The sequence below is a fragment of the Takifugu flavidus genome, chromosome 5, assembly GCF_003711565.1.
Source record: "Takifugu flavidus isolate HTHZ2018 chromosome 5, ASM371156v2, whole genome shotgun sequence".
Taxonomy (NCBI): domain Eukaryota; kingdom Metazoa; phylum Chordata; class Actinopteri; order Tetraodontiformes; family Tetraodontidae; genus Takifugu; species Takifugu flavidus.
In genome coordinates this window covers 2,507,060-2,528,801 of record NC_079524.1, presented here as the reverse complement: position 1 = coordinate 2,528,801, position 21,742 = coordinate 2,507,060, and the positions used below count along the sequence as shown (strand labels likewise).

General features: G+C 45.4%; 2 protein-coding genes across 7 annotated transcripts; one reads left to right on the top strand and one right to left on the bottom strand.

Moving 5' to 3' along the window:
- Positions 1–90: 90 nt before the first annotated feature.
- Positions 91–4,589, bottom strand: tent2 (terminal nucleotidyltransferase 2). 4 transcript variants are annotated; one of them, XM_057032848.1, is made up of 14 exons: positions 4,520–4,589; positions 4,066–4,203; positions 3,689–3,799; positions 3,176–3,404; positions 2,815–3,090; positions 2,669–2,726; positions 2,422–2,488; positions 2,269–2,345; positions 2,062–2,190; positions 1,939–1,982; positions 1,696–1,832; positions 1,028–1,119; positions 840–919; positions 91–752 (listed from the first exon to the last, which is right to left on the bottom strand). In XM_057032848.1, the coding sequence occupies exons 2-14, from the start codon at positions 4,167–4,169 to the stop codon at positions 666–668; spliced, it is 1,491 nt and encodes a 496-aa protein (XP_056888828.1). In that variant the 5' UTR covers positions 4,170–4,203; positions 4,520–4,589; the 3' UTR covers positions 91–665. The 4 variants fall into 4 exon arrangements, with proteins under 4 accessions (XP_056888828.1, XP_056888830.1, XP_056888829.1 ...); XM_057032850.1 differs by lacking the exon at positions 4,520–4,589 and having other exon boundaries at positions 2,815–2,903; positions 2,976–3,090; positions 4,066–4,511; XM_057032849.1 differs by lacking the exon at positions 4,520–4,589 and adding an exon at positions 4,374–4,511.
- A 673-nt stretch (positions 4,590–5,262) lies between these two features.
- On the top strand, positions 5,263–21,636 carry homer1b (homer scaffold protein 1b). Of its 3 annotated transcripts, XM_057032854.1 has the most exons (10): positions 5,263–5,514; positions 5,655–6,063; positions 10,126–10,282; positions 11,322–11,453; positions 12,719–12,811; positions 14,379–14,527; positions 18,581–18,737; positions 18,827–18,937; positions 19,020–19,100; positions 19,220–21,636. In XM_057032854.1, exons 2-10 carry the CDS (start codon positions 6,059–6,061, stop codon positions 19,409–19,411), a joined length of 1,077 nt encoding a protein of 358 aa, XP_056888834.1. In that variant the 5' UTR covers positions 5,263–5,514; positions 5,655–6,058; the 3' UTR covers positions 19,412–21,636. The 3 variants fall into 3 exon arrangements, with proteins under 3 accessions (XP_056888834.1, XP_056888833.1, XP_056888836.1); XM_057032856.1 differs by lacking the exons at positions 5,263–5,514; positions 5,655–6,063 and adding an exon at positions 9,433–9,989; XM_057032853.1 differs by lacking the exons at positions 5,263–5,514; positions 5,655–6,063 and having other exon boundaries at positions 9,424–10,282.
- Positions 21,637–21,742: the final 106 nt, after the last annotated feature.

Genomic DNA, 21,742 nt, shown 5'->3' with positions numbered 1-21,742 from the left:
CCCTCGTTTGACCACCGCAGAGTCACTGAAATAACAAAAGTAACTTTAACATTTTAGTGGCCAGAAGAACTTACAACTGATGATCAAAAGTGAGTATTTGGTGGTGCTAAAGAAATTAGCACTTTAATTAACAGCATGTTAACGTCAAAGAAGCAAAGTAAAATACATTTATAGCGGAGACCTGTACTGTGTATAATGCAGGTGGGTAATTCTCCCATAAAGTCGAACCCAGGTGGATTCCACTTCAGGCAGCTTCAAATAGCAGCATTCTGTGTAGAGTGGAGCAGTTACTTTAACAGTTCCTCATTTTCCAAAAAGCAAAACAAAAGCGGCAGTAAGGAGATCCGTGTTGCACCATTAATAGCGGCGAGCGTCTTTAACCTCGGTAAAAAAGGCCGCTTCATTTCACAGCCTTCTGGTGCACAAAGACTATATACACGTGGCCGAAACGCAGAAGTCTTCAAAGCAAAGTCTTTTTCTGAGATTCTGCCACACTGTTTACAGTCCAACCATGCTCGAGGCAGCCAGGGTCACTTTGTGTTGGTGGTGGGAGCAGAGAGGGAGGACTCCGCATTCCAAACGCATCCCAAAGGTCTCTGTGATCCTGGGCACAAGCCTGTCTTGAGGTAGAAGACCCAATCAGCTCGTCCAAATGCAGGAACCCCTCACCTCATGGATGACTCCTTAGTAATAATATCTCTGATTGGAAGGATGGAGTTCAAATCCCTCCGTTGTTTGAGGATATGAAATGACTGCGAAGACAGAGAGGCCAGAAGGATTAGAAAGAGCTCGTGTGTGGACCACAGAGGATGAGAGGAACAACAGTTGTTGCCCTGTACCTCAGCAAACTGAGCTCTGATGGCATCAAACTTGGCCTTCTCGTGGACTGCTCGGGCCACGTTGTTTCTTTCAAACGGCTCTGAAACACAGACGATTACTGCATTACCATTCTGTATGTTCCCCACAACGCCGTGTCGATTGTGAAGTTGCGGCGGCTGTAGCTTGTTCAACGCAGTATAATTGGTACCTTCCACGCAAATGTATTTGTTTTTCCACTGTTGAGAATTGGTCTTAGGCAGCACTTGGGCCTCTCGGACAGAGATCACATATTTATCCCATCTGCAAAATACCAAACATGAACTGGTTAAAAAAAGTCAAATGTTATCTGGTAGTGTAGTGTTGTGATATGAGATATTGATACCGTATCCAAGGTAACGTTAGCAGTAATAAAAGAAGCCCAGTAACAATAATTATGTCACTTAAATAAGGCTAAATATTATACAATACACAACTGCTACCACCACATCAAGGTATAAAAAATGCAACAGAACTCAGCCTTCCATCTTCAATGTTACTGATTACTGACATTTTGCACTTAACAGTTGTGAAAGTCAAAATATACCTGAAATAAATCCTTTTACAGTTTCTGTAGTTGGACTTGAATATTGTGATTACGGAGTAGCAAGTAAACAAACGTGGCCCACAGAGGGGTAGTGGGACTTCATATTTATGTCAGCTAAGGCCAAAGTTCCCACCTGCTCCTGTCCTTCAGCCAGAAACATGAAACAAGAGTAGAAGATGCAACGCAGGAGAGGCTGAGAGTTTGGCCGGAGAAGCGACACAAGATAAGGAATGGAAGTGAAAAATAATCTGGTCCAGGAACCGTGGGTGGATTCTCAAATCCAGAGGAGATACCTGAAATGTATGGCATAGTACTCAAGAAAGCCAAGAAGCAGTTCTCCCAGGGGTGCCTGGTTTCTTGAGATGTAGGGTGGGATACGTTTGGGTCCTTCTGGAACCAGGTCAACATCAACGAAGGGATTAAAACACTCCTGAATATTGAGGCAGAGGACAAACAGACCAAGACTAAGAACAGATGCTTTCAAAGGTGGATAAAACAAAGCGATGCAGACTAATTTTAGTTTGAAAAACACCTACTGGGTAGTCCATCTGTAGAGAAGGTATGACTGGCTCTTTACGGGCTGCAGAGAAAAGCAGATGAGATTCAAAAGACTCGAAGAAGTAGAGAGAAGTTGTCTGTATATTTGTGCTTGGACTGACTCTGAAGGTAGTTCAGCACCATCAGCACCAGTGTGTAGCTACTTAATGTCCCTTTACTGGCGTCATTGATTTGATGATGCCGTGCCCATTTCTTCACGACCAGGATCATTGGTTTTATCCTTCGATCGGCTGAAAAACAAAGTCAAACAATGAAGAAAACCCCCAAACTTTTCCACTGTCCCTGCTTTAAAGATGACTCTCACCCACCGTATGAGTAGGCCCTCAGAAGGAACGTGTTTCTGATGCCCACCGTGTTGTTGACATTCAGATCAAACTCCAAATTACTGAAGATGTTAAAAATGAGTGTAATCAGTGTCCAGTCTCTCTTAATATCATAAAGCATTTTTATTTTCTTCCTACCTGCCTTTCTCTCTGAACCTGAGGATTGGCACTTTGGCTCTGATCAGCTGGGTCTTCTCTATATACACTGGGAGCAAAGAAAATAACACTTAAGATCATCTCTCTTTCTTCAAGACAGAAACTTTTGTTTCGGTAAATGGCTCCACCTAGCGGCCTCTACGGGGAACAGACAATGTTTGGGGAGAACAGGTTGGTTGTATCCCGCTGGTAATTTAGAAAATTAGAAATGGCTGGTATAAATACTCACACAGTCCTCCAAACAACCTCTGGAGAACAGACAGCACTTGCAGTGGATTGGGTCTTTTCTGAAACAAAAACAAATGGTTTCATGTAAGGGACTAGTGACATACTTAAATCGTTTTGATTGTGATGGTGTGAAGCAGCTTTGCTCACATTTCCCTTGGTCACCAAACACAGATCGGCATCACTGCTCCTGCAGCCTAACTCATTCATCGAAGAGCCAGTCAAGTAGAGCCGTGCGACTGGGAAAAACACACTGGGCGAGTCATTTTCCGGGCTATAATCCTGAAATGAACAGAGGATTCCAAACCCACCTGCATAAACACGGTTGATGTCTTGCTGCAGTCGGGATCGGCACATCTCCTTTCGGGCCAAATCCGAAGGTTGCTGCCGACATGCCTCAAAGAGCTCCACAATCTGGTCGCTTAACTAAGACAAGAGACACGTGCACGTTGACCACATCAGTTTTTTGTGCCCGTCAACTGGTGCTTAAACCCTTCAGAATATAAAGTACCTTGTCCTTAGCGTAGATCTGTGAGCTTGTTGGGCTTTCTGGAGGGTGGGGACGGGAATACGGACTGGAATAGTAACGGTCATAATCTAATCTTGATGAACCCGCCACCGCTCGGTCCGGCTGATTAGGGGGAGGCATCCGTATGACAGGCGGGCTCATAAATGGATGTGAAGTGGAATCAAGGCGTGGGTGCTTCACAACATGGGGGCTATAATCACTGTTCTGCCTCCTAGAAGAAGCATAATCATAATAATAATAATAACATTAGATCTATATCGATCTTTCAGTCACAAGATGAACTTTTTGATTGTGATAAACCTCAGCCTCATTTCCGCCAACCCCAATCGTTCACCTTTGTAAATAAATTCTTGGAAGTGAAAGTTCCTAATGTTGATGGAAAAGTAGCTGATGTTTATGGGCGTAATTAATTCTGCTTCTCACATTAGCATGAAATCTTTAGAAATACCGGAGAGGAGTTTCAAGGTCACACACAGAAATTAAGACATTACAAACTTGCGCCTGTTGTTCATCGGTGGTGTCTGGGAAGGAAGGCCTGGAAAGGTGGTTGGTGGTCGGGGCTTCCATTCATAAACTGGGAATCTATCTTGTCCAGGAAGCTGGAAACTAGTAAAAAGACAAAAACATATTAATGAACACAGCTTTAAAGTGAACCTGTATGGTCAATGGCAATGCACTCCGGACTGTGCAAATTTCAGCTTTATATTAATAAAAACCTGCGGTTACTACACATTTGATGAAGGGAAATGACTAGAAAAATGCAATATGAAGTATAGTCAAGCCCGAAACCTTGGCTTTGTTGCTACTCTATTTCTTATCTAAACAGCTGCAGTATATACAGACAAAAATATTTCGAAGATGCAACTGCCCACCTGTTGACACCGTCCAGATTGGGGTACCGGGGCACGGGAGGTGGCGGGTACGAGCCATTTCTGTGGGCTGGCCGCCCACCTGCTCCACAGTTGTAGGGTAACATGTTGGGTTTCTTCAGTAAACCGGCATCGACTCCGCTGATTTCAAGTACAAACATCACAAAGCTACTTCAGATTCCAACCTCGGGAATGAAACGACTCATCTGGGGATTGCGTAAACAACTACAGCCAATTCCTGACACAAATGCAACGCTCGCCTGGGACATGGAAACATGTTGTCAACCAAGCGTGACCAGAGGCTAACTCACGTTAGCACTGGCGTTAACGAGTTAGCCCGGGAGTTTAACCAGCCATAACAACACCCGGAGGCAAAAGAAAAAAAACTAACTACGTGTTGCTGGGGAGTAGGTAAAGCGTATGTCGCTAAAAATCGTCCGTATCCTCCGACACTTACCAAACAATACAAGTTGTAAACAGAGTCTGTGTTGCTAGTTTTCCGAATCACATACTTCCGCATTATGATATGACGTAATAGGCGTTCTTAAAGGGGCCGCAGCCTTTATTCGAATTATCGTTTTCACTCTAAATTGTTATATTTTAATTTAGAATTCAAATAATTAATTCTTTATTCCCGAGTTTGATCATTTAATGTCCTTGGAGGAGTGGGACAAACCCAGTAATAACATCCTATTAGCAGCGGTTACAATCAATGTTATTTGTGGTCTGTGCATTAGATATATATATATTGTTTTATTGTATTATATATTTAGTTTATCCTTCTTCAAAACCTCGCCATTTATATTAATGATAAATCCATTTTGTTCTGTGCTTGCATGCGACGACAGTTTAATTATTTTCGCTGTGCATTGATGTTAATGAAATATTGACTAATTCCACGTGGACGCGCTGTATTGTAGCGTAAGAAATATGGACAAAATAAGGAAGAGCTTTGGTGGAACGTTTTAAGTTTCCTACAGTTTTGGAGTCCAATCCCCAACAGAATTTCCATAAAACAACCAAGCATCAAATGACATTAGTCCCCTGAGCAATGGGTGACGTCACTGCGGAGGACGGTGCCGTGACGTATGCACTTCAATACCTTCAGCGAAGTGAGTGGGAGGGAAACGCATGCATCAGCCAGATGTGGAGCCGTTTGAGGGGGCTGGGTGTGCGGTGAGGGGGCTTGTAGATCGGCTTCCATCAATAAAGCCTATAGATCCGTCCGTGTGTAGTTGCAACATGAGAACGTTGGGATATATTTTTTGCTTTGATCATGCGACTCAATAGAAAAAAATACATTAAATGACGTTTCTGAAAGGGGAGATGCGGTATTCCATCAGGAGGGAAAAAATCATATCCAAATGAAATACCAGCTTCACCATGGAAGTGGTAACTGGTGATACCGAATGTGTGCAGCAGGAGCAGCAGCGGGGAAAAAAGCAATAATAGGTTAGACGGGTGGAAAGAGTGGGGGTGTAGCATGAGTTTATGGTAATGAGAGAGGAGAGAGAGGGGGAGAGCAGGCGGTGCGAGTGGACTGTGTGCTGCTGTTCGTTATCTATTGGCTAAATGAGGTTTGTCTTTCCCAGTTCAAGCAGCAGGGCTTCTCCACCCCTCCAGTGAGGAGCTGTAATTTCCGCGACAAGAGCGGCGCGCCTGCCGGATCTCCACCAGGCACCGTGCTGGATCTCCCACCGCGCTGCTGCTGCTGCCTCTCCATCACCGAGCCATCACAGCTCAAGGTCTGGGAGAAGATTCGATCTCCGTGTCATGTGCGCAGCGACATGTGTGGGTGATTTCATGCGGTGACAGCGGAGGGGAATGGAGCGCTTGTCATCAAATTCCTGCAGACGCACCGACGGTGATGCGTTAGAAGCGGCCGTGTAGAGATCCGGGAGACCTTCATACGCAGCAGTCCGCGCAAAAGACTCGTTTTCTAGTTGCAAGTGGAAAGGATCAATCAGGTGTCGCCTTTTTTTGGTCAGCCACAACAATGGGGTAAGTGTGCTCATCTTCATCATAACCACCACCACCCTCATCAACATCCCGCTGTCCAGTTCCATTTTTGTCTGTAGCAGCCACAGAGGGTATAAACTTCCCTGTTGTGACCATCCCACAGCATCCATGGCTGTATATTGAACCGCCCGTCTCCTTCAGACATGAGATTCGTTTTAGACCTGGTGGTCAATGTCATTCAGCTCCAGCTTTAATTCTGGGGTGTATAGAATCCCTTTATTTGTTCATGGACTCTCTCTGCATATTGACGGACTGGTCAAACCCACGAGCCTCAGCGTGCCGACACAGATGCTGGTGCAAATGCCGTCCCCCAACTTTTGGGATTAAGCCGTGGGTTAATGTGCGGTGATTCCCAAACTAACGGCGAGTCCCGGAGTGCTCTTTGGCTTCATCACCAACAGGAATCAAAAGCCAAAGCGTCCTACAACAATAATGAGTGAACAAAGATGCTCGTTGCCCCTCAGCCCTTCTGCTTAGGCCCACTCCCCACCTACATTACAGACAGTTATGTAATTCTAAAGCAAACAAGCAGTTTAGCTTAAGGATTTCTTACAAGAGTGTGACAGTTGCACCCAATGGAACCAACATCCTGGTCCGATCCTGTGATCCAAAACACAAATAAGCGAATTGAAAGCAATATTATAGCTACAATTCTTCGCAAGTGTCAGAAAGTGGCTTCACCCTGTCTGTCCTCGGCCTCCATCAGTAGCCCGCATACGGCCGCCGTTCACCTGTATCCCTCCTAACTTCACACTCAGCGGTCCCTGCCCCCCACTAAGCCTGTTGTCCATTAGCCGCCGTCTCCAACACCTCATTGTGATTAATTGCACAGCAGGAGTTTAACAATATGGCACAAGGCCCGGTGTGGTTTCGAGGCATCAGCCCAAACTCCTGCATTAACTATTTAAAATACACTGGGGGCGGCTCCCACTCTGCCCTCCTACATTGTGGGAAGCAACATCATTCAGCAGTCTCCCACTTAGCTTCAGCTCTCCGCCAGACTCGGCCATACTGGTGACTAAGTTAGTGTTACGCAACCGCCTCAATGACTCAATTGATCTGCCTTTGCACGAGTTGTAAACTCAGTCGAGACCCTCTGCCACCGCGCTGCACCCAGTTTGGAATATGTGCAAACACAGATGAGAGGAAGGGACGCAGACCTGTTTTCTAGCTGCGTATCTGGAAATCACGGCACACGGAGACTCGTTTTCTCGCACTTCCGGCCCCGTTATCGTCGGCACTTAGAGCTGGTAATGGCAGAAAGAGCATTAGTATTGGATGAGGAGGGGAGATCCGTATCACAGTCCCGACTGGTGCATTTTTAGTTCTGTGAGCAAATTTAATAATTGCACGGCTTCAGTTTCTCCCTCTGTGTGTGTGCCTATGTGTGTGTGAGTGTGTGTGTGTGTGTGTGTGTGCAGGAGAGAGAGAGTTTCCAGGTCATCCAATCTGTTCCCACTAGACAGAGCAACAGGGAGCTCTCCCCTTAATGACCAATCTCCACTTTAAATAAGACCCACCTTGCTGCTCTGCTTCGTAGATTTAATCAGAAGCTCTGAAACCAAAGACAACTGTCAGAGTGAGGAAGAGTGATGAATAATATTTAACTTTGTTTTAATTATACTGGGCTCTTACTGGCAGAGTAGCAGATACAGCTGCAGGGTTGAGGTGGAAATAAGTAGAAAATGAATTCTGCCTTTTGACCTCAGCGTGTCTTTATCAATAAATCCAAATCCTTAGGTAGATACACACTAATAAAGGAATAGATGTGAGGTTACTATATAGGCTGCTGGGATAAATCCAGACGCACATCTAAAGACTTTATTAAACCCTTCTAGTATCACCTCCACCATTGTAAGAGGTCATTTTCAACAATATATAAAAGGATACAACACACCATTGTAATTTGTAGTGCTCCTTCCCTCTTCATCATTGTGTCTTTGCTAACGATGCCTCAGAAATTGTCGGAAATCGTCACCAGCCAGTTATTTTCTGACATTTCACAGCTTGTTGTGATGTTCCCGGAGTCGGATTTGACTGAGCTGTGCAGTTCAGAGTTTCTCCGACCCTTTATCTTCTCCTCTACGCACATCCTCATCTACATTTATCACCTCCTCCACACTCTCCTCATGTCTCCCTTCTTCTCTCACTTCACCACGCTCCCTCCCTCCCTCAATTTTTGCCTGCCTTCTCGCGCTTTCTTAACATTTGCTTTCCATCACTCGCCTTTGTGTCTCGTCGTACATTTTATATGCTAACCGTTTCCCTCTTCCTCTTCCCTGTCCTTAATTTCCCCCTCCTACTTTATCAGCTGCTGAAATTGCACTGTTGCTCTCACTCTTTCTGCTCTTGCCTTCCTTCTTTTCCTCTTCTCCCCAGATCACCCTGTGTAGTAAAACCATCAGTTGCTTTTTTGGAAGTGTGGACAACCTGCATGCTAGCATCTCTGTAGTATAAAAGGATCAGCATATTCTAAAAGCCAGGCTGAGACTCTTGAGGCCAGACTCAATGCTGAATTTAAAAAAGGAACATCTGTATATGAGGGAAATTTATATGGAAGTATGTAAGGGATTGTGAGAGCGCCATAACATTCCTTCATCTCCGCCGTCGTTCGAAAGTTCACTTGTAGGTGTAGACGGTGCTTTTTTTTTTTTTTTTTGACAGCTTGTGGGTGTCATTTTGGAAGAACTTCTTCTGGCGAAGCCAACGTTGTAAATATTCAAAGCAGAACACGACTGTGTTGGTTGTAACCGTCGCGTTTGCCACAGCGCCCGAAAATTATACAACGACAAATGATATCAGTTGCCAAGCAGCTCTTGCACACATTCGTACGGACAAGCCGCTGCTGTGCAGTGTGTGTCTGGGGGTTGGGGGGGGGAGTCGGACTCAGTCCTGCCACTTCTACTGCTGTCAGTGATTATGATAATTCACACACAACACTCCACAAGCGGCTTTGTGGAGCAACATTTATCATCCCAGATTCGCTCTGACTTTCCACAGTCGCCACGTCCCCCCATCATCTGCTTTCTTTTTCCTGTCTGCCCTTCTCCCCTTCCCTGGGCTTTTTTCTTTCTTTCCTTAGTCTCGGCTAATCACACTCAGGAGGGGTGCCGCCGCTGAATTTTAATATTCATTTATACAGCGAGGCTTTGATGTCCCCCCATCACCCCCTCAGTGCAGTGTAAGCACTTCTGTATCTCCTGTTCTGCCAGCATTGCCAACCCAGAATATCTCCCTCTGCACCCTGCATTCATATTGTCTGTGTATGTGTGTGTGTGTGTGTGTGTGGGGGGGGGGGGTGCATGTGTGTGTGCCTGTGTTCACTATAGTAATTACCCCAAATGCCCACAATCCGGGAGTATGAATGGACAGACGGGTGGATAAGACGCGATGAAGGGGTGACTGAATGGTCAAAACGGGGGTGGGCTCTTACTTAATCTCCCACGGTAACGGGAACGATGTGGTCAGAGTGGATCACGGCATCGATTCGTGTCATCAAGCCACGTGCGGTCACACCAGTGTCAGACGGTGAAGGTGTGCACCTGTGCTGGGGCGTGTGTGTGTGTGTGTGTGTAGACACTGCAGCTCTACGGGGTGTGTTTTGGAGAGCTAAGCGTGGCCAACTGTCTATATTTAGACTTAAGTTCTCTCCTTCCCCCCGCCTTCTGTGACCCTCGCTCGGCACTGCAGGCATTCCCATATCGGAGCATTGGGAGACGGCGCTGCCTCACACAGGAAGACAGCTTGGAGTAGCTGCTGGTGGAGTTCAGGTTCACGTTTAGAGGAGAAATGTTGGAAAGAATTTGATTCAAGGTTCATTTTCAGTAGCTTGTCTACGATGCGCATAGGAGAATGAGTACATAGCCCCCTTTAGGAGCTCTCTTTCTAAGGCTTAACCATGGAGGATGGTGAGCTGGTAATCAGGTTGCCAGGACAATCAGACTCCCCCATAGGCAGCAGGAGATCCAGTGCCGGTGCTGGTTTTGGGGAGACGCTGATCCTGCGGCACAAAGAGGTTCACAACTTCTTCTTTGTACCGTTTAGGGAACAGCCCATCTACAGCACGAGGGCCCACGTCTTCCAGATCGATCCCAACACCAAGAAGAACTGGCTGCCCACCAGCAAGCATGCCGTCACCGTCTCCTACTTCTACGACAGTACGCGCAATGTCTACCGCATCATCAGCCTGGACGGCACCAAGGTGAGCGGCTCATTGTTGGTGTGCTATTGTAGCAGCTCACCTGCCAACGCTCCCTCTCTGCATATCGAACATCCTTCATTAACATGTCAGATGGCCTTCCAGGTGTTGAGGTGTCCTACGGAATACCGACAGCCTTAATAAGCCTGCGGCCGAATGCGGCGCAGGGAGCGGGCTCTAAAAGAGCTCACGGTCGCAGCCCGTCCCAAGCTCATGTTTCACTGCGTGTATTTATGCAGCTACTGTATTTGTGTGTCCCTGTTGGGTTGTGTTTGGATTTCATACTCAACACTTTATATTTATATTTCTGCATATTCTTGTGAGACAGCCGGAGTTTGTATTCCGTGTGGGGGTTTTTTTTGGGGGGGGGGGTTGTGCTCAGTCTTGAACTATTGAGTAAAACACAATCACTCCACGCCACCCTTCCCAAACTCATCATTATTTATTGATTTACCTCCCCATCACAACCCGACCCCCCACACCAACATTACACAACTCTGCAAATTGATCAACCATTAATTACTTCTCCATTAGTACATTTTCTCCATTAATAAAGCAGAGATGCCATCTGGTATTTTTGTATATGTAAAAAGAGACTTTTCTTTGTTGTCAACCGATGCAACCGAGCCAATTTTTAGCCCAAACAAGAATTATTAAACTCCATATTTAACCAATACGAGTCCAAGTACAATAAATAAGTGGTTGTAATTAAACAGAATATTCACAACTGCCTATTTAATCAAATTAATATATATTGCAGTATCTTACTCGCACACATCTGATGGACCAAGATGATTTTCATCTAATGTCCTGATTTGAATTAAAGATCTTTATCCAAATGCACAAAAGGCAAATTTAATTTGAAATCCATTTGCCTCTTCAACTGACCGGCCTATGGCTCTTGCGCACACACACACACACACACACACACACACAACACACACACACACACACACACAGAAATACATCCACGAACCACTGCAATAGTAAAAGTAATAAAGTTAATTTAATGTGTATTATGTGGGTTACTGCTGTCCCACAGGCAATAATCAACAGCACCATCAGTCCCAACATGACGTTCACGAAGACCTCACAGAAGTTTGGTCAGTGGGCAGACAGCCGAGCAAACACTGTCTACGGCCTGGGGTTCTCCACCGAGCATCACCTAACCAAGGTACGCACACACAGGCACACATGCACGCACACGTGTGCCGCACAGGCTTGCTCCGTTTCCGTTTGATTTCATGAAAACTGAGGCATGATGTGACATCACAGTGAAATTTCCAGAGCTGATTTTACAACTGAATTGTATCAACACGTCAAGATAAATTCTGTTGGGTGGTCTTGATGTATATTACTACAGTAGAGGATCGTCAGGACACGTGGGAGAGGCATCGGTCAAGCGCGGCAGCAGCGGAAATGCATGATAATTGGCTAATAATGTGTAACATTGGGATTTCTGGACAGATGAAAAGTGACAAACGTTTCAATTTGCGTCCCCAATGACAGCAACAAATTATCGGCCTGCGCGGATGACGGGAGAACATCGGAGATAAACGTCAAGCCAAATCTGGTTTTCAGAAAGTGTTTCAGATTGAACTTGAGACAGAGTAAAAGAAACTTTTTCCAGTTGGGATGCTGCCTCCGTGATGATTTCCCACATTTCCTCCGTTTAAAGCAGAAGTAATCTGATTAACTCCACACATAACTGCAGTACTGACCCGCCTCCAGCAAGTAGACTGAAAACTCCTGCATTTTGATCTCTATAGCAAAGCTGTAATAGTGCACTAAAGACAAATTACATTGAATTACTTGTAACTTCACTAATGGCGGGCCAGCTACAGCAGACGTGTCAATTTAATTTCCTAACCACTCAGCCCTGTGCAGTACTGAATTACACTGTATCACTGGGAGTAGCACTGGCATTTAACCATAGCCTTAAGGGAGTTTGTGTGCCGGTTCTGTATGTATTATGTTTACTCAAAGACCTTAGATGAACTCACCCCTCTGCTCCAGGCGGCAGCGAGGTAACTTTGCTGTCACTGAAAGTCAGGCGGGGACCAACTAGCTGATACAATTCTGAGTAAACAGAAGGAAACAGAACTGTTAAGATGCAAAGGCTGCATATAGACACATGTCTGCGATACACAGGTGACAAACACATGTTGACCTATTTAGCTCGTATTTCTTACTGAAGCATTATGGGTAACGGCCTTTTTCAAGTTCAGCTCTGGGTCATTATTGGCAACAGCTTCTGCTTGTCCTCTCTCTGGCTTCATGGTTGACCTGTTCCATGCTGATCTGTGTGTGTGTGAGTGTGTGTGTGAGTGTGTGAGAGAGCGAGCACATACTTCCATTCACATACCCTAAGCCCTTGCTAAACAGATTAACCGCATTATTGTATGAATTATTCACACTGATGTTCGTGTCTGTGTCCAGTTTGCAGAGAAGTTTGCTGAGTATAAGGAAGCAGCGAGACTCGCTAAAGAGAAGAGTCAGGAAAAGTCGGAAATGGCCAAATCTCCCTCCCAGGTAGGTTCGGGTTGTGTATAATGAACAGTGGGTAGGCGGGGGTTCACTTTGAGATTAAGGCCGTCATCAAACAAGAGGTTGTCACCTTCAGAAAGCAAGAAAATGGAAAAAGAGAAAAGTATTTATCAACCCATAATTCAAACCCATCCATCCATCCATCCATCCATCCATCCATCCATCCATCCATCCATCCATCCATCCATCCATCCATCTGAAATCAATACACATTTTTGGGCAATTCCCATCAAATACTTCAAGTACAATGAAAGGGAAAGGAATAAATGTTATATTAATTATCCCACATGTGAGGCCCATTTATTTGTTTGGGGCAATAACAGTGTGTTTAGAGCATGTGTAGCTGCATCTGAGAAAATTAGCTTCTTTCCGCAGAGAATCCCCAAGAGAAATTTGTCCTTTAATCTAAAGGATGTTTCGAAGGCTCCGTGTCCTCAGATGTTCATTATGGAGATGAGCGGAGCAGCCCCCCTGCTGCACGGCACTCTATTACTAATAATGCTGCTACTCACATGGGAGAAATAGTGCACCACCTTTAGAATCGCCCCAACGGAGGGGATTTTTTTAATGAATCCAAATGGACATGGCTGAAGGCTGAAGCCCAGAACATTGTACTGTAGGGGTGAAAAATCAAGTTTATTTTATCCAAATGAATACACAGATGAAACCCTAAGGCCCATCCTGTTTTTGTTTACTCTCTTGTCTTCTGGTAGAATTGCACAGCTTTGGTTTAATGAGATGTCTCTCACATAATTCTGGGTCTGCACGGGCTATAAAGACAACCATTAATCTTGTTTGCTGCAGATTTTATAATGGGCTCTTCAGGCCTCCATGTATGTTCAAGTTCTCAAGAAAGATGCTTTAATTTCTAGGGCAAGAGCGTTCTAGATGTGAGCGACAGCTTCGTTATTATCTCTTCATCGCGGCGTCTGTAAAGGCAACAAGTGAACATTTTGTCCACACTCTTGATGTGTTCGAACCAGGAAACAAGGACAAGCGTGAGGTTATTTATGTGAGTTTAACATGGGGTAAACACGTCCAGCTGTTTGGGTAAGAGCTATTGGGGGTGTGTTAGTGGTCTGTAGTGGTCAGCAAGTCCTGGTCTTATAGGACTTAAAGGACCTGCCGTTAACAATTTAGCACCAGACTCCAGAGCAAGCCTTCAGGGGTCTGTTGAGCCCACGCCTCAAAGGGTCAGGGCCATTCTGGCAGGGAAGCAGGTACCAATATAACATTATGGGGGTAATATTGTTGACATGTATATGTGCTGCTTTATTAATTCATTCATTCTAATGTCTGACACTGGCAAATGCCAGGAGTGTATAGTTTACTGGCAATGCCACAAACATCCAGTTTTAACATCCGAACTTGCCCCCTCTGGCCATATGATCATATGGAAGGTGACCTTGTCTGTTCTTAACAAACTGCGTCTACGTCTGATGATTACAGCTTGTTTTCCAATCACGACTACTGCCTAGTGAATAAATATTTAAACACTTTGGTGTTAGTTGGAAAGTGAAATGAGCTCCTCAACCCTTTTTTGCACACGCAGGAGTCTCCAGGAGGGGAGCTCTCATCACCTTTGACCCCGGTGACGCCACCAATGGAAAACATCAACGGCACTGATGAAATCTGTGATACCACCCCCAATTCGGACTCCCTCCCAGGACCAGCACAGAATGCACTGGCATTTGCACACAGGTACATTTCACCTCACGATGTGTTCACTGTCGCGCGTTAATGTTTGCTGCAGGACAGAATTTACAGTGTGACCCTATAAAGCCCCACAGTCATATTTGGCGTGGACGTAGACACAGACAGCGTGTAAAACAGGCGCGCTTAACCAGCGATAACATCTGTACATGTTCCATAGACGCTGGATAGTGAACTCGCTCTATTCACTCTTGTCTCGTTTTTCCTCTCTAGGGAAGAGTTTAAGACTTGTCGCGTCTGCTCTTTCTGATAACCACGATGCGATTACAAGTCCTGACTACCACGATGTCATAGCTGCCCAAATCACAGCTCAGGTCCTATCAGAATTATCAAACCCTGATTTTAGGCCACCTCCAGGGATGAGGGTCTTTTATTTGTACAAAACATAAAACCTGATGCATTTGTTTCTAATCGCTGAGCAGTGTCCCGTTGCTTGCGACAGATGGAGCATGTGATATGTGACGGGCGGAAAACTTTCTCTTTTAAGAGTTTCAGCACAAGATGTAACTTTGTTTCTCAGAAATGGGGAAAGTTGAATCCCTATTGTCCAGACTGAGCATGCTTGTTGAGTATACATGCAGCATTTTTGATCTAATGTTTGCCTACTATGATGCAATAAGACATCTATGCATGCATCTCTATAGCTGTACACATTTTTCTTTTCTTTGGGTTCTCCTAACACAGGTAATTTTTGAAATGGACACCCGCTATCCTTTGTAATGTGCAGATTCATGTACGGTTCGTGTAAGAGGAAGAGGAAATATGTAAATGTGTTTGACTCATGTAATGTCTCTTTGGAGAGGTGTGGTGGTGAGGTGCATCAGTTTAAAAAAGCTGTGGATGAAGCATTTATGTAAGACTTATATAACATATTGTGGGAGGCAGAGAAAGAGCAAGACTGACACACTGTGTGGATGCATGTGTCTGTCTCTGTGCGTGTGTCAGGAACTGAGAAGAGAGAGAGGAACCGAGCGGAGCTTTGTTCAAAATCTGTAGATGAATCAGCCACCAGCCGCACAAAATCTAAATAAATGGAACAGGAGGGCACGGACAATCAGTTTGACTCATTTAAGAAAGTGATCATTTCTTCTGCTGGAAAGGAAATGAACTATTCTACCACTGTCACCCTTGTACATCTAGGTCCTTTCATTTGTAAAAACTCTGTAATCTTGTGCTGGTCCTTTCACGTTTTTTTCTCTCTGTATACAATTAAGAATTAAAAATATAAATCAATTACTGCATTGTTTTGATTAACTATGCATGCCTGGGAGGAGTCCCGGTGTTAAAGGTCATTACAAACGCCTTTAGACCTGTGTGTTTGATTCGGTTATCTGAGCAACGGAGCTTAAAGTGGCTCGGCTGCTAAAGCTGAGGCTACACAGATGTGAGCATGCAGAGCGGTGATGTGAGAAGGATGTAGAGAGGACTCCCACAGCCTGCTGCAGCATTGCTGGCGAGGTGTCTATTAATGCTGCATGCGTGGGTGACGGGGGTTGACTCTCAGCATTGGCGATGACAGCGAGGACACAACGAGCCAGCCTCTTATTTTCTCAGAGGCATAGGTAGGAAGAGAGCTTTATCTATTCCACCCCTTTTCAATGTATAGTCCTACAGAGTCGTCCGCTTCGGTTTGGTCTATTGACACCTGCGCGCTTTTTCCTCGCCGGTGCGATGGGCTTGGTTTGTGTCTTGCCTCTCTTCCCTGAATTGTAGTAGATGTTCATACTGTGGTGTGCGTGCAACACTGCTGCTTTGTGTAGGCAGACTTGTGGGCGTAGAGGGCAGAGATAAGATGGGATGGAGCTCTGTGCAGAGCTGTACTAGGTAGGTGTGTTTGGCAGGCTTGCACTTGTCTTTGTGAATGATTTTTTTGGTTTTTTTGAACATAGGAGGACATTTCTTGGAATTGCGTTGGCTGTAGGATGTGTAGGGCGCGTCTCGTGAAACGTTGGCTTCTGCGTTTATCTTCTGTAGATGGGAATGTTTACACACTCGAGTGCAACTGAAAGTGAAAACTAAGCATATTTGTGATGGCGCTTGCAAACCAGAGCTGAAGGAAGCCTCTGACACAGAAAGAACTTGCAAAAATTGACACCGGCACTCTGAAATGTCCTGCTGTGAGGCAACAGCGCTAACCGCACGCCGCTGTTCTGTTAATAAGCCTGCTCTTCTTGTGTTAGAGGTTAAGGGCATCTGTCAGTGGGGATGCGGTTGACTTGTGTGAACCTGGGCGACATCATCTGTTCCTACAGTGCTGCCATGGCAACTGGTCTGGCTCCATGTTTTCTGTGAAGTGCTTTGAGCGAGAAAGAACGTAGCGCACACATACACACACACAAGATGGCAAACCCTTAGGTTTTGTTTCATGCTCAGTAGCTTTATTGAGACTAGAAGAAAGAAAAATATGGCTGTGAAGTCGTAAAACCACAGAAAAACCAGAAGAGCCAGGTGTTTTCCGGCCATGATGTCGAACAGAGAACATGTCCAAGTCCCCCATCCACTTGAATCCCCACACATACTTCTGATTCAAAAGATAAGCCTAACTTAAAACAAAAAAAGACTTCTAGAGATGGCAAACTGCAGTTTTTAAATCAAATAATCCAAGCTGGTATAAACACCACTACCTCACCTTTAACCTCACAACATTGTCACCTCGGTAATTTCGGCTCCTGCGTGACAAGCGTATATAATCCTCGGCAACTCTAGATCGTCTCTAACTGACAGAAATTGAGGCAGTAATTCCCAGTCAGCATCGCCGGTGCAGTCCGGTGACACGGCAGCAGCAAACTTACCCCTCGCCTCTCGCACACGTTCAGCTCTGCTCGTCCAGCCGGGACGGCGTCCAGGCGCTCTGGTGGAGCCTTTCAGAAAGGTCATTCAATGGAGACAAAACATCAGTGTCACAACAACTCACGGGCTTTCTCTCTCTCTCACGCCGTTCGCTGCCCTGCGCTTTCTCCGTCTTCACATCCTGGCGTCTCGCTCGCTCTCCTGCTCGCCGAGCTGGCGTGCGGGGTTTATACATCAGCGGGGCTACGTACTGTGGCGACAGCGCTGCTTCGTGTGTGTGTGTGCGTGGTTGTGTGTCAGGTTTTATGTGCCTGTGTAGGATGAAGTGTCGTCTCCCTCCTCGCTATGCGTCACTCTAGCAGACACACTTGCACTCACAGAGGGGGTGGCTGTTGTGTAAGAGGCGAGGGCGCCGTGGGAGACCTGTGTGAATTAGATCTGGGCTTTCTCGTGTTCACTTCACAGAGCGGCTGTTATAGCATAGTGGTGCGCGAGAGTAGATACGCGATCGATCGGTGAGGGGGTGGATCAAAAGTGAAAGCGTCATTATGGGTCATACGCAGCCTGTTCCCTCCCCGAGCATGCTCAGTGTTCTTTATTTGTTTCCTAGTACGATGGAATAAATCATTTTCTTTACATTATGTGACCAGTATAACGAAGGTGGGTGGGTGTAGCTTTTTGAATTTTCCACCCGTTTTATGGGTCCAAGGATCTCGTTACACTCTCTGTGACGAAGGCCCACATTGCCTTTGGTCAAAATCTCTTTCGCTTTGCTGCAGCAAATGACTGGAACCCTCCACAAAATGCTCTCAAATGATCAACCTTCCCATCTTTTCATGCATTTAAGCAGAAACTAGTATTTACTAGATTGTCTTCAACTCCCCTGTCTCTATGGAAATATCCATGCATCCTGGATTATTGTATTTTATTGTATGTTTCCTATAATTGCCCCGGCCACATATACATATTTGTCTTCTGCCAAACGTTTCCACGTTTGAATGCCCTTGTGTAATGAAAATTCAATCTCTTCTACTATATCTCTCTTTTATCTACTCATGTGTAAGTATCAAAGGGATCAGATTAGGCTCCAGACAGTCGGGGATATAATTCCAGTTTACAACCTGTGTGGTCACAGCTGCTTCCACAGACAATTTGAGTGGCCTCCATAGTTTTAATTTAAGTGCTGGAGCAAAGGAAAAGTATTGATTTAGGCAGTACTTGTTGTGATATGCTGGTGTGTCCCTGTTGCAGCCCCACCATGACAAAACATTGGGAGGCCGAGCTGGAGGCACTGAAAGGCAACAATGCCAAGTTAACAGCAGCTCTTCTGGAGTCCACCGCCAATGTCAAACAGTGGAAACAGCAACTGGCTGCCTACCAGGAGGAGGCTGAGAGATTACACAAAAGGGTGATGTTTCATTTGTTTCACGTGCGATCGATTCGTTTGATCAGATTCAAACGCCCCATTTGGGAAACTCAAACATTTTGTCTTTCTAGGTGACAGAACTCGAGTGCCAGAGCAACCAGACCCCGGCGATCAAATCTCAGAAGACTGAACTCAACCAAACTATAGAGGAGCTCGAAAACGCTCTAAGGGATAAAGAAGAGGTGCGTTACTTGCATATTGCTCTTGCAGTAATACCCTCCCCCCATTTTGCCTCATCTTATACTGTATTTATATACGCTTCAGGAAATGGAAAAGCTGAAAGAGGAATTGGAAAACATGAATGACCTGATGGAGCAGAAAGACACCCTAACCCAGAAACTTGAGGTGTGTGTTAAGGTGTATTAATAAAATGACGGGTTTTTTCAAAGATTGAATGCTTTTCTATGTGAATCTTCTCACCTTATAATGACACAAACCTTCCTGCAATGTGACCGGTTCCCCAGGAGACAGAGCTGCGCAGCCGGGTGCTGGAGGAGCAGCTGTCGGGGGCAGAGCAGCGGCTGGAGGACAACCAGGAGGAGCAGGAGAATTTCAGGAAGAGTCTCCGGACACTTTTGGAGTTGCTGGATGGCAAGATCTTTGAGCTGACGGAGCTCAGAGACACCCTGGCTCGGCTCATAGAGGAGGCCAGCTAGAGAGGTGGAGCTGACTAATCCTCACAGACAGAGCCATATGACCCCCCATCACCCCACTGAAACACGCAGACAAAACCATCAACACTAATGCCACTCACCCCCCCCTCCACACACACACACACACACACACACTGCCCCAATTCTGATTCTGGTCATAAAGGGCAGCTAATCCCCCGTTTTTTAACCTTGCAGGCATCAAACTCCCAATTTTCAAAGAATTCTAAAATGTAGGCTACCTCATCTTGCCTTCTGATTGGCTGGGATAGGAGTAATATTGGATGAAATGTAGTCCTGTTTCAAGATGCCCATCGCGGAACAATGTTAGCGCCCCGTAACCGCCTACACGCTCACAAAGGGTTAACTGGGAACCTGTGCGTCAGTGCCACCTGCTGTTTGAGTAATGGGCTGCAACATAGCTCACAGCCTCCCAAAATCCCAGACACATGCCCTCCTTTCTTCCTCCGTAACTGTCCCCAGAAGGAAATGAGGCAAGTCGTGTGGACATATTTGCTGTTAAGCCTCAGAGAACTCTGCCAAAGCTGCCAAATCTGCCCTAATTATTTTCCTGTAACTAGCAGATGCTTTGATCCAAAGTGACTTACACAGAGAAGTTCTGATCAGCGGAAATGGGAACTATCAGAGGAGACAGAGAACCTCTCAATGAACGGGTCTTACCTAACGGTCTGTGGCGGCGGAACTGCCGCCGCCCTGCTGCCGAGGACGCGAGGAGGCTGTCCAGGAAATGACATTCACTTGACTTCCCTAAAACAAAAGTCCTTCACAACCACATTTCAATCCCGACCCGATTGACTCATTTTGAATCTTCCAGATGAATTGTTCACGCCACATAGAAATTCTACAGGCCGCTTGTCTTCATTATAGTTGGGACGCGAGACTTCCCGTATCCAGACTGCTTCCACCTTCACAGACAGCTGACCTGTCTTCCTGCCTAAGTCAGAGTGGTGCGTTTCCCAGGACAAGGCCTGACCTTATGTATAGCTTGTGCCTTCAAAGCACATATACATGGATACGTGTCTGTATATAATGTGTGTGAGTGTTTTGTGCTTGCTGTGAGAGGAAGATCCCGGTTCCGGCCGACACACGCATCGAACGGTTCCAGGCAGGCTCGGTACGACGTCTCTATCAGGTACTCTACTCAGCGGACTCCTGCAGACAGGCCACTCACACCTGATCCCACCACCCCCGCCCCTTATTTAGCAGAAAGCGTGCCGCTGTTGACCGCTAACCTGTGTGGCAGCCCTGTGCGGAAGACGTTGAAGGGCTCGTGGCGTTCTCTCCATGCTCAGAAATCTCCAACTGTCAGTGAAGCTAACCACAGATTTGCAGGTCGACTATTTAACTGCAGCCGGTCTCTGTCCTGTAACGCTTGATGGAAGACTTAGGGAAGAACAGCAGGACCTGCGCTGTAAAGGTCATTACGCAAATGCAGAGGCTTATTGTTGTGTATTAACCCATGAGAACTATTAGAGTTGTTACAGATTATCTGGTATGTAGACAGGCAACACAAAACCCCCTAAAAACCTTATATTCAAACCATTAAACCCACACAAAAGACATTTTTTGACCACTGTATGTGTAAAGCAGCTCGTGTAATCCAAAACTGCATCCGAACAAAACTCTTTTTCAAACCCCTAAAGTTCATACAAGTATAATAATCTCGAAAGAAAATGTTTTTTTTTAGTTGAGCACCCCATTTGCACATAGATAGAACACTTTTGTAATTATATACACTATATAGAGATTTACATCCACTACTAGCACAGTGTAAATTAATTAACATTTCAGTTATTTACACAGGTTAATACACTGGAATAAAACCAATGCAAAGGTAAAGGTGACTCTCTTTTTTCCTTTTGGTTTTACTTTGACACTCGAATGGCGGAGTGAGACTGTCTTGATATGCTATTGTTGACGATTGCCTTTGTACAGTAGTGGATAAGAGGCTTTTCATTCTCCTGTTTTGTAACTTATGCTAATTAAATATAGGTATTATAATTGTATCTAGAGGTATGAGAATACTGGCAATATTTTTGAATATTTAAAGTAATTTTGAACTTATGATATTAAAGAGGTACCTCAGGCTAACGTGGTATTTGATTCGTGAGAATTGTGTGTTTGCAAGTGGAAGGATCTCCTGAATCCTGGTGAAAAAACGAAAAACTTTGCTGGTGCTTCAGTCAAATTAAATTCTTTGATGATGAAAACTTCTAGACTCATAATTCACCTCTGTACTGAAGAATACTGTTTTATATTTCAATACACAGAGCGAAATTCAGAGCGAGCAAAGTGCTTTTGTCCTTTTTTTAAAAA

Bases quoted from the DNA above. Each gene is read 5' to 3' on its own strand.
- tent2 (XM_057032847.1), bottom strand. From the start codon at position 4,223: ATGTTTGTACTTGAAATCAGCGGAGTCGATGCCGGTTTACTGAAGAAA. The intron at 2,191-2,268 runs GTGGGTGAGAGT...TTTGTTTTTCAG, and splicing joins TCTGAGGGCCTACTCATACG to CCGATCGAAGGATAAAACCA. The intron at 1,833-1,938 runs GTAGGTGTTTTT...CTCAATATTCAG, and splicing joins CTCTACAGATGGACTACCCA to GAGTGTTTTAATCCCTTCGT.
- homer1b (XM_057032853.1), top strand. From the start codon at position 9,980: ATGGAGGATGGTGAGCTGGTAATCAGGTTGCCAGGACAATCAGACTCC. The intron at 18,738-18,826 runs GTGATGTTTCAT...TTGTCTTTCTAG, and splicing joins CTGAGAGATTACACAAAAGG to GTGACAGAACTCGAGTGCCA. The intron at 19,101-19,219 runs GTGTGTGTTAAG...CCGGTTCCCCAG, and splicing joins CCCTAACCCAGAAACTTGAG to GAGACAGAGCTGCGCAGCCG.